This window comes from Pogona vitticeps, chromosome 1, assembly GCF_051106095.1.
Source record: "Pogona vitticeps strain Pit_001003342236 chromosome 1, PviZW2.1, whole genome shotgun sequence".
In the NCBI taxonomy this organism is placed as follows: Eukaryota; Metazoa; Chordata; class Lepidosauria; order Squamata; family Agamidae; genus Pogona; species Pogona vitticeps.
The window spans coordinates 136,384,846-136,399,390 of NC_135783.1; the positions used below are offsets into that span (position 1 = coordinate 136,384,846).

The 14,545-nt window shown below is 42.5% G+C and overlaps 1 protein-coding gene across 6 annotated transcripts in view; it reads left to right on the forward strand.

Annotated features, from left to right (window-relative positions):
- The window catches only part of LPIN1 (lipin 1), a 97,640-nt gene that overhangs the window by 68,487 nt on the left and 14,608 nt on the right, over positions 1-14,545 (forward strand). For all 6 annotated transcript variants that reach the window (XM_073001631.2, XM_078388202.1, XM_073001638.2 and 3 more), the window contains 8 exons: positions 438-567; positions 1,735-2,059; positions 4,197-4,290; positions 5,801-5,991; positions 7,854-7,947; positions 8,216-8,285; positions 11,418-11,510; positions 13,495-13,550. In XM_073001631.2, coding sequence (XP_072857732.2) covers positions 438-567; positions 1,735-2,059; positions 4,197-4,290; positions 5,801-5,991; positions 7,854-7,947; positions 8,216-8,285; positions 11,418-11,510; positions 13,495-13,550 — 1,053 coding nt within the window. The remainder of the gene's footprint in view (positions 1-437; positions 568-1,734; positions 2,060-4,196; positions 4,291-5,800; positions 5,992-7,853; positions 7,948-8,215; positions 8,286-11,417; positions 11,511-13,494; positions 13,551-14,545) is intronic.

Genomic DNA, 14,545 nt, shown 5'->3' on the forward strand with positions numbered 1-14,545 from the left:
TTAATCATTATGGATGTTGTTGATGTCCTTCAGAGCTTAATGCTCTGGCCACTCTGCACCATAAATGTTTAACATGAAATAGTCAGTGATCTGCATTTCTAACTTATATATTCACTGTCTGCATATAATTTCATTTACTTTCAGAAGTCAGGAAAAGGGATTGCTGGTCAGCCTTCTGCAATTATTTTCATAGTGCTAAAGCTCTGACTCCCACAGTGCTTAATCTCTCTATCCCTTTCATCCATGTTTGCATTTTGGATGGCTGCCTCTTAACATACCCTGCATCCCACTATGTGTGTGAAATGTAATTGGCCCAACTGAAGTACGGATTGGCACTAACATGGATAATATATTGGCACAAGGATGCATACATTGTTTTCCTTCCTTTATTGTGTCTTTTTCCTTCTTACTTACTTGTTTTTAAATTTTTTTTGCAGTCCTTCAGGATCACGGCCAGCCACTCCGAAAAGTGATTCAGAACTAGTCAGCAAACCCACAGAAAGGAGTATCCAGAAGAATAATCCACAGATGCATTGGGATTGGGGAGAACTACCTCAAGCTGCAAAGGTATTGTAGGAGGGGAAAAAAAACCCAGCATGGTTTGAAATGAAAATATTACCAGATGTTCTTTTGTTTTGAGGGCTGCCTGACGGCCAAAAAGCCCAAAAATGTCATGTCAGAGCCCTTGGGAGGGAAGATTCTGATTTAACATTAAAGGATGACATGATCCAGGATTGGGAAACCTGTAATTCTCCAGATGTTGATGAACAGCTGTTCCCATAATCCCTCACTTTCGACCAGGCTGGGTAGAGCTAATAGGAATCTGAGTTCAAGAACATCTGGAATGCTCTTGGTTCCCCAGATCCGGTTTAAAGGTGTGTTCACAGGTTTTAGGTCAGTTGACTTCTTCTGTCTCCTCTGGAGTTGCTACAGAGAGATTAGAAGCATCTTTTTCCAGCTCGTCAATTCATCTAAACTGTAAAAAAAAAAAAAAAAGGTAGTTTATGCAAACAAGCCAACTTCAAGCATGGTTTCTAATCTTTGGCTCTTCAGATAAAGCCTAGCTGAACCACAGTTCTTGATTTGAGCAAAATGACAGAGCACAGTCAGTTTAAAATGGAAGGAGGTGCTTTCAGTCTTCTCCTTGCATCTGTGCTGGAGGAGAGGAGAGAGAAAATAAGCAGATTAGGGTGAAATACTGACTGACATCACAGCCATATTAAAGCTTAGTGATTATTGGACCTGAGATGTTCTTCTCTTTGCATTTGGATGTCAGATTTCAGCCTACATTTGTTTGGCATAGGTCTTAGGGTGTTTTTTTTAAATGTACATAAAAATGCAAATGCCATCCGATCTTTCTTCCATCAAGAAAATCAAGGCAAAAGACATGAGTGTTCTGAAATTGTCTTCCATCCTGGTACTGTCTAGAGCAAGATCAGCTTAGCTTAGTTGCATCTTGTGCCCCCAGACAGTAACCTGGAAATGTGGGTGCTCGGTGTTTAAAGACCGATCTGTCCTACTGCTGCCCTCATCAGAGAGCACAGACTGGCTACCATTCCCCTTTGCTTAGGGTCAAGCCTGGGTTAGTTGCTGTGTATTATGTGAAGCTATTCGAATTCGTCTGAGTCTCCTGTGCAGTGCACCAGGGAAGGAGTCTTCATCACCCTTTTTCTCCTCTCATACTTTTTGGAATCTCCTCTGAGCAGGTATGTTTGTCTTTCCTTTCCTTTGTAGACTGCTGCTCCCCTGAAGCCAAAAGAATCCAGCAGCAACACAGTGAATGTGAATCTTTCTGAAAGCACTCACTTCCGAGTCATTCAGGGGAATGATTCAGAAGAGATTCCAGGCACGTCGGCCTTACCTGTCCTGGGACAGGATCACACGGTGATAACTCTGGAAGACATGGAGCCCGAGAGAGTCGTACCTGAGATCAACGAGCCAGAGGTAGACACTTTAGGGGCAGCGGCACCTCCACACCCTGCCATGGAAGATGTAAAACAGGCTTTGGCTTGCCTGGCACAGCCAGTGAGCAAAACAGATTCTCCCTCCAAGAAAAAAGGTATTCACAGTTGGTTTGTTCTGCCTGTTGCAGACATGGTTGTATGCAAAGTGTATGTAATTTGTATTTTGGGGGGGGGGAGGAAACAGTCACCTTTATGGAACATCGGGTAATTTGGTAGTGGCTGGGGAGAAAGCATTCGGCTTCGTTATGTCCATGGTGGTGAACCTTGGCCTTTTGGTGAAAGGGGAAGGATCTGGTTCAGTGGGTGGGTGGGAATCCCTTAATTAGACTCTTGCCGGTCTTTGACCGTAATAAAAGTTATTCTGTCCTATCCCTTAATTAGAGCAATCCAAGGTGAAGAAGAGTCGGGGAATGTTCAATCTGCAGTCCAAATGACCTTCTCCTTGGACCTCTCCCATCACTGCCCCCATCCTAGATTATTTATGGGATTTACTTTTGGGATGGGAACTAGTTTGGGGTGGCAGGTGTGATTTCCCCACCCTTGCAGGCCAGACGGTGGTGGAACGATTGTCAAACTTCCTGATGTCACTGCCTCCATGGCTGAAGTGCTGGCTGGGGCTTCTTGATGTGTTTCTTTCCCCAGGGATCTAGTTTTACTCCACCCTTGCCTGCTCCCGCACAGGAGAGAAAGGAGAGGTTATGCCGGGTGTAGTCAGCCTGGGTTTCAAGGGCCAGCTGACTGGCCGAAGTGGAAGCGAACGGCACTTTGCTTTCTCTTGTACTTTCTGCACTGGAACAGCACCAGCTCTTTTCTTGCATGGGGAACACAAAGTGCAGCAAAGGTGGCTGTGCTCAGGCAAAATGTAAAGGCTGCTCGTGCTCAAGTTGCTTCTCTCCCCCAACCTTACCTTCCATAAACTACGTTTGCAGTTTGCCCTTTCCCCAAAACTTGGAAGAGTTCCACATTCTAGTGTATCTCCTGTGTGTCTCTTAGTCTGCAGGCAGGCAGGCAGGCGTCCCCTACAGCAGGGATCCCCAACCCCTGTTCTGCAGCCTGGTGTCAGTTTGTGGCCTAGGCCATGGAGACAGATCTCCCCCACACCCTCACATGCACTCCTGCCCGCACAGCCCCTTTGCACATGCATGCGGGCGCACCTGTGCAAGTGTGCCACGCCCCTTTGTGCATGCGCATGAGTGCGGGGGCTGCCCCATCTTCCCCACACACTGACCCTGCCCTCCCCCACAGTCCACGGTGTCAAAAAGGTTGGGGACCACTGCCCTAAAGGTTTGCTTCATTTAGCTGTCAGAGTGGAAGCTGTCTTACTGCCTTGCACATGGTGTAACAGGAAGCAAGCAGCTTCCTCTTTATAAGATAGTTTTATATTTTTTGCTTACTGTGCGCTGACCTATTTATATGGGAGACTCTTGCATCTTATGGACTCTTGCCCAATCCGTTTGAGCTTTAAGGGAAGCCCTTCTGGTGGTGCCGTATATTCTTTTGATCAGTCTGTCAGCCATTCAAAAAACAAAATTTAGAGATGTGCCCCTGTCCTTTGGAACACTTTGTCTCTGGAGCGGAAGCATGTACTAAGCATTGTGGGTTCCTAAGGCATGCTAAAACTCTTCCTTTGCAATTCCAGTTTTCCAGATCCCTCTTATTGATGAAGTATACTTTGGTTCACTGTTTTGTTTCCCCCTTTCCCTCTCCGTTGTGTATAAAGGTATAAATATATGATGGTTTTTTGAAAAAATGATTCTTATATGTATGTTAAGTATTTTTATGTTCAGCAGCACGTACATTTCAGAGACAGCCTTGCAATAATTATTCAACCTCCTGATCCAGAAATTCTGATTGTGAACTTTGCTCTGTTGATGCTATCCCATGCTGCTGATTTTGTGCCGCATTGCATTCTATGGTTTCATGTTTCTGCTTCTCCATTTAATTTTTTAAAAAGTTTTCTTGCAAGCTGCTCAGACAACCTTTTATATGCCCTACTGGGCAGCATATAAATATTGTAAATACATAAATTCCTTGACCAGGTTAAGCTGCATTTTGATCATGACCTTCACGGGAGGTAAAAATCAAGAATTAGACGTTTCTCAGTCAGTAGACTGTTTGTTCAAAAGAAAGAAAGAAAAGAAACCAAGAATTAGAGTCAGTACCAAAGGGGAAAAAAATGACTGAGTGTCTGGATAGATCACTTTATGTGAATATTGCTTCTGCATTCCACAGATAAGCGAAGCCGACATCTTGGTGCTGATGGTGTGTATTTAGACGACCTCACAGACATGGAGCCGGAGGTTGCTGCACTCTATTTCCCTAAAAAGTAAGTGCAGTCAGTATTAATTAGCATCTATAATGCACCTCTCTGGTAACACAAACCACCATAATGCAAGCGCTTTGTCCTTACAATGAAAGCTGAGAGTTTTTTCAAGATGTCACATCCAGCTAAAAAATTCTATGTTTTTGTGGTCCATTCATGCAGTTACATAATCTAACAGAGGTTGCCTAAAATTGTTTTGCAAGTACAATGGTGCCTCGCATTACGATGTTAATTCGTTCCAGAGAAATCGCTGTAGAACGAAAACATCGTAAAGCGATTTTTAAAAGCCCATAGAAACGCAATAAAATCCGATTAATGTGTTCCTATGGGCTTGAAATTCACCGTCCAGCGAAGATCCTCCATAGTGCAGCCATTTTCGCTGCCCATGCAGTGAGGAATCCGTCCAAGAAAACAGCGGGCGGCCATTTTTTTACCCGGCGGCCATTTTGAAACCACCAATCAGCTGTGCAAAAATTTTCGTTTTGCGATAATCGGTTAGCGAAGCAGGTAACCTATCATCGCAAAGCAAAAAAAACCCATAGGAAACAGCATTTTTCAATCGCTTTTGCGATCGCAAAAACTTCTTCGTTATGCGATTTCATCGTTAAACGAAGCGCTCGTCTTGCGAGGCACCACTGTAGTAAATAATTCCATTTTATATTCTTATTAAATGCTTCTGTTTTATAATCTTGAGCCTTTTTAAGGGCAATGCCAAATTGACAAAGGAAAGATACGTGGCAGCAAAGACCTGCTTGGTCATAAAGGACCACATGAGAAATGTTGACCTAAGACTATTAATGCTTTCAGTTTTTCCTCTGTAGCACTTGAGGGCTAGAAATACATCTTGAAAGGAACAATAGTGCCAGGACTGAGATAAGAATAGATAGGCAATCTGAAAGAGACTCAAGGGTTCAATAGACTGCATGTTACCCAGTATGGATAAATGGGAAGAGCCAGCCTGGGTGGGCCTTGGGGGCAAGCAGCACAGCTTCCAGGGCGCCCCCAGAAGAAGGGAATGGTGAACCACTTCTGAATCCTCTCTACCTGGAAAACCCTGAAAAGTGTTGCCATAAGTCAGAATTCGACTTGATGGCATATGATTCTTCTTCTTTTTCTTCAGGGTGAACCTAGAAACAAGTATAAGAAAAACAAATCATGGACAGATAACAAGAACATACATACACTTAAGTGTCTCTGTTTGGGAGCTTTAAATATGGAAAGCTGTAGGGGAGCCTTCCTTAACCTGGTGTCCTTGTATCATGGACTTCAACTCCCATTAACCCAAGCGCTTTATCAAGGATACTGGGAGTTTTATTCCAGACACCTGGAAGGCACCAAGTCAGTGAAAGCTGTGGTAGAGAAACACACCTGCTGGTACATTCCCTCAGCACTAAGTGCCTGGGCGTATGACATAGTGGTATGTTCTAGGTGTACATGATGAGGGAAATTTAAGAGCAGGGTTAGGGTTAGGAATATAGCACAAGCAATTAATCATTTTTTTCCTCCTCTCCAGTGGTGATCACACTACCCACTTGAAGAACACATGTGAACATGGACACCGCTCAGCTAATCAGTCCCCTCAGTCAGTTGGAAGCTCAGGCGTCGATAGCGGCGTAGAGAGCACCTCGGATGGAGTAAGGGACTTGCCCTCCATTGCCATTTCACTCTGCGGGGGATTGAGTGACAGCAAAGAGATATCGAAAGGTATGCCCTCCACCAGAACGCCAGTGGGGAAAACGACACAATGACCCCTGGTGGTCATTGTGTGTGAAGACAGGTGGGAACATTATGTCGCAGTAAAAAAAATAAAAAGGAAAGCTCATGTTGTAATAAATTTGTTCGCTTTTAAGGTGCCAGGCCTTTTTGTTGTTCATGTCCCTAAGTATGTTCGTCTTGGTCATAATTATATTTAAATGACCAATTAAGAAGAGTGCATTCTTCCCCCAAACATTGAATACGACTAGCAACATGAGGTGCTGGCTTTTCCAAGCTGTGATTCAACGGAGGCTCCCAACAATTCAGATGGAAGTTTTCTGGGCTGTCTGCCACTCTTTCACCTCTGAACACCAGATTTTGCTTTTAATGGTTTCGAATGCTATTTTAAGTTCACTGTGAATGTTTGTTTGTCCATGGCTTTGGTATTATTTTTAAATAGGGAAGTTCATTTAAAATTTTTCTACGATTTAAGGAAAGGGGAGGGATGTCACAGTCACTGACCAGTAGTCAGCTTCTGCTGCAAGATGAAAGAATTTCCCCTGAATTTGATTCTGGGCACGGAGTGGTTTATCAGTGAACCAGGCAGTGATTATTGTACTTCCATAACAGCCAGGCTGCTCAGAAAAGATAAATAAATAAATATTAGTAGACATACTTGCTTTTTAAATTTTGCATCCGTCCCTATCCCTCTACACAAATGAGTTTGTCCCTATGCATTCACATATGTGTAGTACGTGGCAGTGTTACTTCTCTGGAGCTCTCATTCTAGAATCCTCAGGCGACATAATGCATCAGAAATTCGACATGTGTTTAGTGAAATGCCACTTCCGTAAACCTTTTGTGCTATAACCACCAGATAGTTTCACTTGAGGTATACCGTATTTTGCAAATTTTAGCAGGGGTGCATGCATTGGCTGGAGGATTCTGTGAGTCTCAGACCCTAAAAAGTAACATTACTGAATGCTGCCTCTGCGTGAGCACAGGAAGCTCAGCATTCTGTCTGCCCTGTACGTGTGGGACAACTGCTCAAAGCTGGGGTGGCTGCATAGGTGGACCCTCCAATGGAATGACGGTGAGAAAAGCTGGGCATAGCCCGCACCGGGGGGCCTGCCTCCCTTCAGTTCCACCCATACTTCACTGCTAGCCACCTATCCCTTGCCTTTTCTAAGGCAGCTTTGGGGGTCCAGGTGTTACTTTGTGCTTCCTGAGATCAAATGGAGAGCCTGAATTGATCGTGTCAGTGCCCAGCACCTTAGGCTATTGGTTCTGCAACATGTAGGGCAGATTTTCAGTTTTACTTAACTTCATTTTTGTTTTAGTATACTTTAACGATTGTGAGCGTCTACATTCTCTGCAAAAACGCTGATGAGAACCTGGTGAAGTTAAAACTGAACCCCAGTAGTTTGAAGGAGATCCCTGTCTAGCAGCTGATATATTTGTCTTGAGAAAATAAGACTATGCTACTCAGAAAAAAAATGAATGAATGAATGAATGAATGAATGAATGAATGAATGAATGAATGTATGAATGTATGAATGAATGAATGAATGAATGAATGAATGAATGAATGAATGAAAAGCTATCATGCATCTCATATGCAACAGAATTCCAGAAGATGTCTTTCTTCTTGCTTAAGGAGAACTTGAGAGAGGGGCTTGGCTTTGGGGAGGAGGTGCTGGAGTTTATGTTTGCTGATGCGTAACAATGTATTTGCTCTACTCTTCCTTAATACCCTGGTTGGTCTTTGGTAGGGGTGAAAGGAGGATGCTGAATCAGCTGTATAATTCAGCATTCTTTTGGCCCTTTCTTCTGGTTCATGCACATTTTCATTTTGTTTGTCGTCCAAACAGAGAGGTTTTTAGAACAAGAGGTCACATATCAGCAATTTGTGGACAATCCAGCTATCATTGATGACCCTAACCTCGTGGTGAAGATTGGAAGCAAGTAAGTCAAGGCAAAGCAATGTGTGCATTTTGCTAAAAGATAAAAATGGTGTCATTTTGGCTGCAGAGGCACCACAGAGCTTCTCCGCACACCTGAGTTGGTATGCTGTTAATTGTGATCCCAATATTGCATCAAAAGATCTGACATGAGTTTAGCAAAATACTGTTGCAGTAACCCACTTGTGCTATAAGGACTAGACAGTGTGGCTGGAGGTGGCCAATAGTTTGCAGATTCTAACAATGGCACATACGCTCTTCTGACTTCCCAGGTACTACAACTGGACAACGGCGGCCCCCCTCCTGCTAGCGATGCAAGCCTTCCAAAAACCCTTGCCAAAGGTGAGATTGACCACACAAGCCTTTTTTGGCAGAAAAGTGTTGGGCCCATTGATCTAACGATGAAAACAGGAACACTCAGAGAAAGCAGCCCCATGTACTTGATATTGCTGGATGCCACCCGCGGATCTCCCTGTTATTTCTCCCCCACCCCCACCCCAGCTTTTGCAATTTGAATCTTTTAATAGCGTCTGCTCCAGCCAGACATGTGAAAATAGCTCTCTTTCAGTTTTCTTGTATTTGTACAGATTTTCTGCATAGAAATTCATGTACTCTTTTTACACATTTCCCCTTGCATGCACACTTCTCTAATGGATTTTACTTAATGTATGTATTTCCACCCATTTTACTCGCCATTGACTTAGAAAAAAGTACATTTGTTTTGATTGTTATGCACTTTAGCCATTTTTATTTTACAAAGCATGCATTATTTTGTGCGCATTTTATTCTTTCAAAATGCCCCCGGGCCTTGGAGGTGGTGAGAATTATTAAGATGAGGTGCATGTTTTTCACAACAAACCTCTCTCTCTCTCTGTGTGTGTGTGTGTGTGTGTGTGTGTGTGTGTGTGTGTGTGTGTGTGTGTGTAAGTGTAAGTGTAAGTGTAAGTGTAAGTGTAAGTGTAAGTGTAAGTGTAAGTGTAAAAAAAAAAGACATTTTCCATCGTGGCTAAAACACATTTTGGGACAATATGGTGGCTCTGTTTCTTCCTCTCCCCCTCTCGCACCTTGCCTTCTTTCTGTTTTCAAGTTTGGGATGGACATGAGTTACCATCTGTTGGTTTTAATTTTTGGATGCTCTCCAGGAGAAACTTTTAAAGAATCTCCCCAGTGAATAGGAGTAGGTGTTTCCGGTGTGCATGTGGCTCCCTCCAGTTTGGGTGAATCTCATGGATTTGACTTATTCTGTAGCAGACCTTTAGGACTGAACAGTTCAGCATGAGCGCTAAGCACCCTTTTCTCAAGACAGGCAACCCTGATCCATTTGCCTTTGTGTCTTGAATTAGTGTCATCGGTAGGCTGCAGTTCACAGATGATAGGCCTGTACTGCAAGCCCTCCTCACACCTCCTATTAGATAAAAGAAAAACTCAGCTTTAATATCTCAAAGGCAAAATGACTATTAAAGAGTAACTCCACCTTGAAAATGCAGTCAAGACGCTGTACGGGGTACATTTATATCTAGTAGCAGATCTTCTTAACTGTTGATTATTAGCTCAGAATCAGTGCCGTTTGATAACAGCACATGGCTAGGTTAAAATAGCTCTGGAGCTGGTTAGCATTTGATTGAGTTGATGGACGCGGTGACATTTATTTCCCCCACTGCTTAATTATATTTACACATTGTAGAATAGATACAGGTATCTCCGTAAGTACATCATCCCTGCTAGTCGAGGGCACGATATGCTATAGAGATTCGACTCCTAAGAAAAGAGCTGACAAGAGATAGAGATTGTTGACAGGTCACCATTGAGAAGGAACAGTATATTAGCTTCTGGTTGTCACCACTGCTGAATTAGGATTTACTGGCTCTTTTGGATTGGTATAATAAATCCATTGACGCCATTGAGGTAGGTCCCTTCGACATTCCCCCGTTTTCTTTGAAGGGACCTCAGCACGCTGCTCCTATCTCTTTTAATCGTACTGTTGGGCTAACCCCCTCCTTAGGCTTACGGGATAACTGCTCTCTCACATTCTGTTGGGATTAATCTTAGTCCAGAGCCCTGTGTCATATTCCTTCTTTCCTGCAGCTGCGCCAGTACTTGTACATTCAATCATGTAGGTTCATTAATGTGTCCACGCTGCTACTAGAAATGTACCCTGGGAAACCTGTGATCCCTCCAGTTGTTAGATTCCAGTAGCCACCACACTCTGTTGGTGGACATCTGGGGGTGATAGGTTGTCACGTCCGGTGACCCCTGGAGGCCTGAAAATTCTCCACCCATGCTGCAAACTTTAGTCGGCACATGAAATGTGAACAGGCAGGTTTTTCAGAAGCTTTGGTGTTCAAAGCATGGAAGGAGACATAGAAAGTACTGCTTGTGGCTTAATCTATGATAACCTGGTAATATATGCAGGTCGTCCGTGTCTTCCAAGTACAGTGGACCCTTGACTTACAGACGGCTTGACTTACAGACTTTTTGAGTTACAGACTTCTCTGGCCGCAAAATTTAGGTTTGACTTGCAGACTGAGATTTGACTTACAGACCAGAAAAAAACCAAAATGGAATAAAAACGGCCTGTTACGGGATTAATCGGTTTTCAATGCACTGTAGGTCAATGGAGACTTGACTTACAGACTTTTTGACTTGAGAACCGCCTTCCAATACGGATTAAGTTCTCAAGTCAAGACCCCACTGTAATGGAAATCCCTGTGTGACTCAGAAGCAACTAAGCTAGTTAAACTGAATAGTTTAAGATATTCCTCCTTTAAGAATTTGCCCGAGTCAGATTGAACAAGTAGGACTTCTTTTTATTTTATGAGTTTCAGTATGGAGAACATACTGGACTGAATGAATTTTCTGCTTGCTTTTGTCAGGGTAAAAAGGTATCTGTTTTTATGAATGTCTGGTGTCATGTGTTTGACAGAAACAAGCCCCTTTGTCTTCATCAACAAGTGCCTAGTGGCTATTTGGGTGCCATGTTAAATTAAATGTTTTGTTGACTTACCCTGATTAATCAGTATCATCTCACTGAGTAACATATAAGAAATATCAGATCATTCTCCTAAATGTCACTCTTATTTAACAAGGACATGTTGGCCACCTCTGTTCTTTACCAGCACAAACCCTTTAATTTTATTAAACAGCTGTGTAGTAAATATTTATTTCTCCCCACTCTCCTAAACATTATACTAATGGGTTATTTTGCTTTTTTGTTGTTCCCATTTTATTTTCTGTTTTTCTTTTAAAATCTCCTAAGTGTTCTTGTTTAAGTTACTTCCATACAGTTCTGGATACCATTAGGTTTTGCTTTGACAAGATTTGTGGTCCACAGACAGTATGTTTCCTTTGGCTCTCTTTCCCTGAGTTAAAATTGTGTGTGGTTTGTTTATTGGTTTGTTTTTAAACTTCCGTTTGCATGAGTTAAGTTACTTTTTATTCTGTTCCATTATTTATGTTACCATCCATTTGTCACAGGCTACTGTGGATTCTATAATGAGGGATAAGATGCCCAAAAAAGGCGGAAGATGGTGGTTTTCATGGCGGGGGAGGAATAGCTCTATCAAGGAGGTAAGTTTGGAAACTGGATGAACCAAATTGATCTTCTAGGTTAGAACACCCTGAATTTTGAGCTGTCTTTATTCCATTTTAAAGTTAACATTTCCCACTCTGTATCTGGGCAGTACCAATTCAGCAGAAGAAAATGTAGAATTCTGAAAAATGCATTTATTGAGATTGGCATTTTTGTCTATGATATAGCCTATATTTTTTAGAAGATCCTAATTTATTCTACACGTGCCCATTATGTAAGAGGGTTGAGAAATTATTCAGAGGTCTGAAATTCAGCTAGGCACACCATGGGTTTATGACTTTTGATTGAGTGCTGCTAACAAATCTTTGAAGCAAATCTTTGCAGCCAATAAATTTAAATATTTCCCTTTTCTAAAATGAAGGTTGAACTTCAGCATCCGATGCTACCATTCATACATGCCTGCAGTCTGTCATAATCAGCTCTGCATATATACATTTTTTTTCAATTAGTTTGCAAGGTCGTTGTCTCATACACAAATATAAGAACTGCCTTTTTGATTAGGAGCTTGCTCTCCAGCTAGTGAAGCATTCTGTCTCCCAGACTGTCAAGCCAGTGGTTGCTGAAGAGCTTTTGGGCAACACGTGACAGTGACAATGTTCCAGATTGCGAACGAACATGGGTGTTGCAGATGGGCATTGTGTCTAAGAGTCCCTGATAAGTAACATTAAACTGCTGAACGTTGAGGCTGTCAGAGACTGTTAACCGTAACAGTCGGTGCTCCACGTATGAGCAGTGGGACTCATATGACAAATGCCCTACCCAACATCATCTCAAACGAACAGACAGGGCCCATTGGATTGGAACCATGGGTGTCTTTTTGCCGACAGAATCTTTCCACTTTTTGATTCAACCCTTCACTCCTCTCCACTTAAAAAAGAAGTGCTTAAGTGCTCTGAACATCCCACAGAAATGTTCGCTTCCAGGGAATAGCGATGGAGAGGGGCATTATGGCCCCTAGAAGACTAAGAATAATTTGCCATAAGCTTTCACGGGATGTAGCCTGCCTGCACAGCATGTCATCTTAGTCGGTAGATTCATGCAAGAATTTGTAAGTCTGCTCCTTCCATCCATGAGCTCATTTGAACCATCATTGTCCCAAATCATCAAAGGGTTGAGATTAGAGATGGGGGCATTCATGTTCGTGTACGAGTATCCTCCCACAGGTGCAGATCACGAGGGTCCGGCCTCTTGAGGCCAGGCTGACCATTCACGATTCCGCCGCTGCTGTGAGCTGCATGCTCCCTATTGCTCCGTTGCTTACAATGGATTAGCCACTCCTGGCAGAAGGCGGGATGTCAGCAGGACCAGCTTTCTCCTCCTGTTGGCTCCGGTTGCCCCCTTGTTACAACGGTCATCATGCTTGGAGGGCACAGTCAGAGAAATGATGCTCTGTCTCCCATTCCGACAGCCTTTGCTATGAATATGTTTCAATGTCTGCCTTTTATTGCATGCAGACCTACTAATTCCTGGAGGGTTTAACTGCAGTGGTTGTTGTAATCTTTTTTTTGGTCTACTTCTGATTGATGCTTCCTGAAATGGCTCAGCAGCATCAGGGTTTTGATCCCAGTTTTGCTCATGCATTCAGAGGTCTTAGACCCCACCCCAACCCCAGGCTTCCCTTAGGAGGCATACCTTTGCCATGCCTCCCTTCCGTTCCAGGGTCCCTGCCCTGCTGCTCCCCTCAAATATGCTGCGGAGGGTTGGTGGATACCCTGGGTGAGTGGGGTGGGTGTGATGCAGAAGGCTCTGGGGGGGGGGAGAAGGGAAAGTGAATCTCCAGGCACACAAGTAGAGGCCGGCTGGATTAAGAGGGCTCAGTTTTTCTCCTTTGTCCTGTTAGAAAACAGGGAGAAAGTCAGTTGCATTTTCTCCTTTTCTTTGCATAAGGATGGTTTTACCATAACTGTGAATGCAATGTTCAAAAACAGCTGTGCCCTTTATCTTCTTATATTTCACCTGTAGGAAACAAAACCCATACAAGGTCTGAGTGGGAAAGAAGAGTCGGACATTGCAAACAGGTATTAGTGTTTTCCTCTCTTGTTTTTCAGTTTCTGGAATGCTTTGGAATTTTTACCACATTTGCCTTCTGAACAATCCTGTGGGACAGCTTTAGGCCAAGGAAATAATAGCTGGCATTCTTAATGTCATTCGAATTTGGCTGCCCATGACATTGAAACACAGTGATCATGGTTGGTTGATAAGAAATGGGCACTGTATTTATGTGTATTTAACAATGGGTTGATAGCGTCTATGATATTCAGATATATTCCATTGAGACGTGTGCTGTAAAGGATGTAAAAACATCTGTCATGAATAATAATGGTTGAATGGCATGAATATACATATGCTAGACACCCATCTCAATGGACTCAATATATGCAAAGGCTTTTTAGGGCATTACAAAATATGAACACTATAAAAATTGTACTGTGCGGCTTCCCCCAGGTATATATTCCTCCTCAACAGATGCACCTAAATGAATTTCAAAGGTGAAGCAGAGAGTCTTAACTCAATGCCATGTTGTTGTGGTGGTAATTGATTGCCTGGTGTAACTTACACATCATTTTGATGTGTGAATTACTCCAGACAATATATTAAATAAATAAATAAATAAATAAATAAATAAATAAATAAATAAATAAATAAATAAATAAATAAATAAATAAATAGAATTCCTATTATTCTACCATTGTTATCATGACAGACAGCACAGGCTTCAGTGGAATATAGCTGTATCTCAAAGAGGATATCACCCCACTATTCCATACCCATTGATTTTCTTACCAACCAACCACAATCTCTGTATTTTGATGCCATGTATAAATATTTGCCATGTTATCTCTTTCTTTCCTATAATGTATAGGGAGGTGGAATTGTCCACCAAAGCTCAGATTAAAATTTAACAGTCTTTAAGGTGCTGCCATGCTTTTTTCTTTTTTTATTATTATTACTACTATTACTACTATTACTACTATTACTACTATTACTACTACTACTACTACTACTACTACTA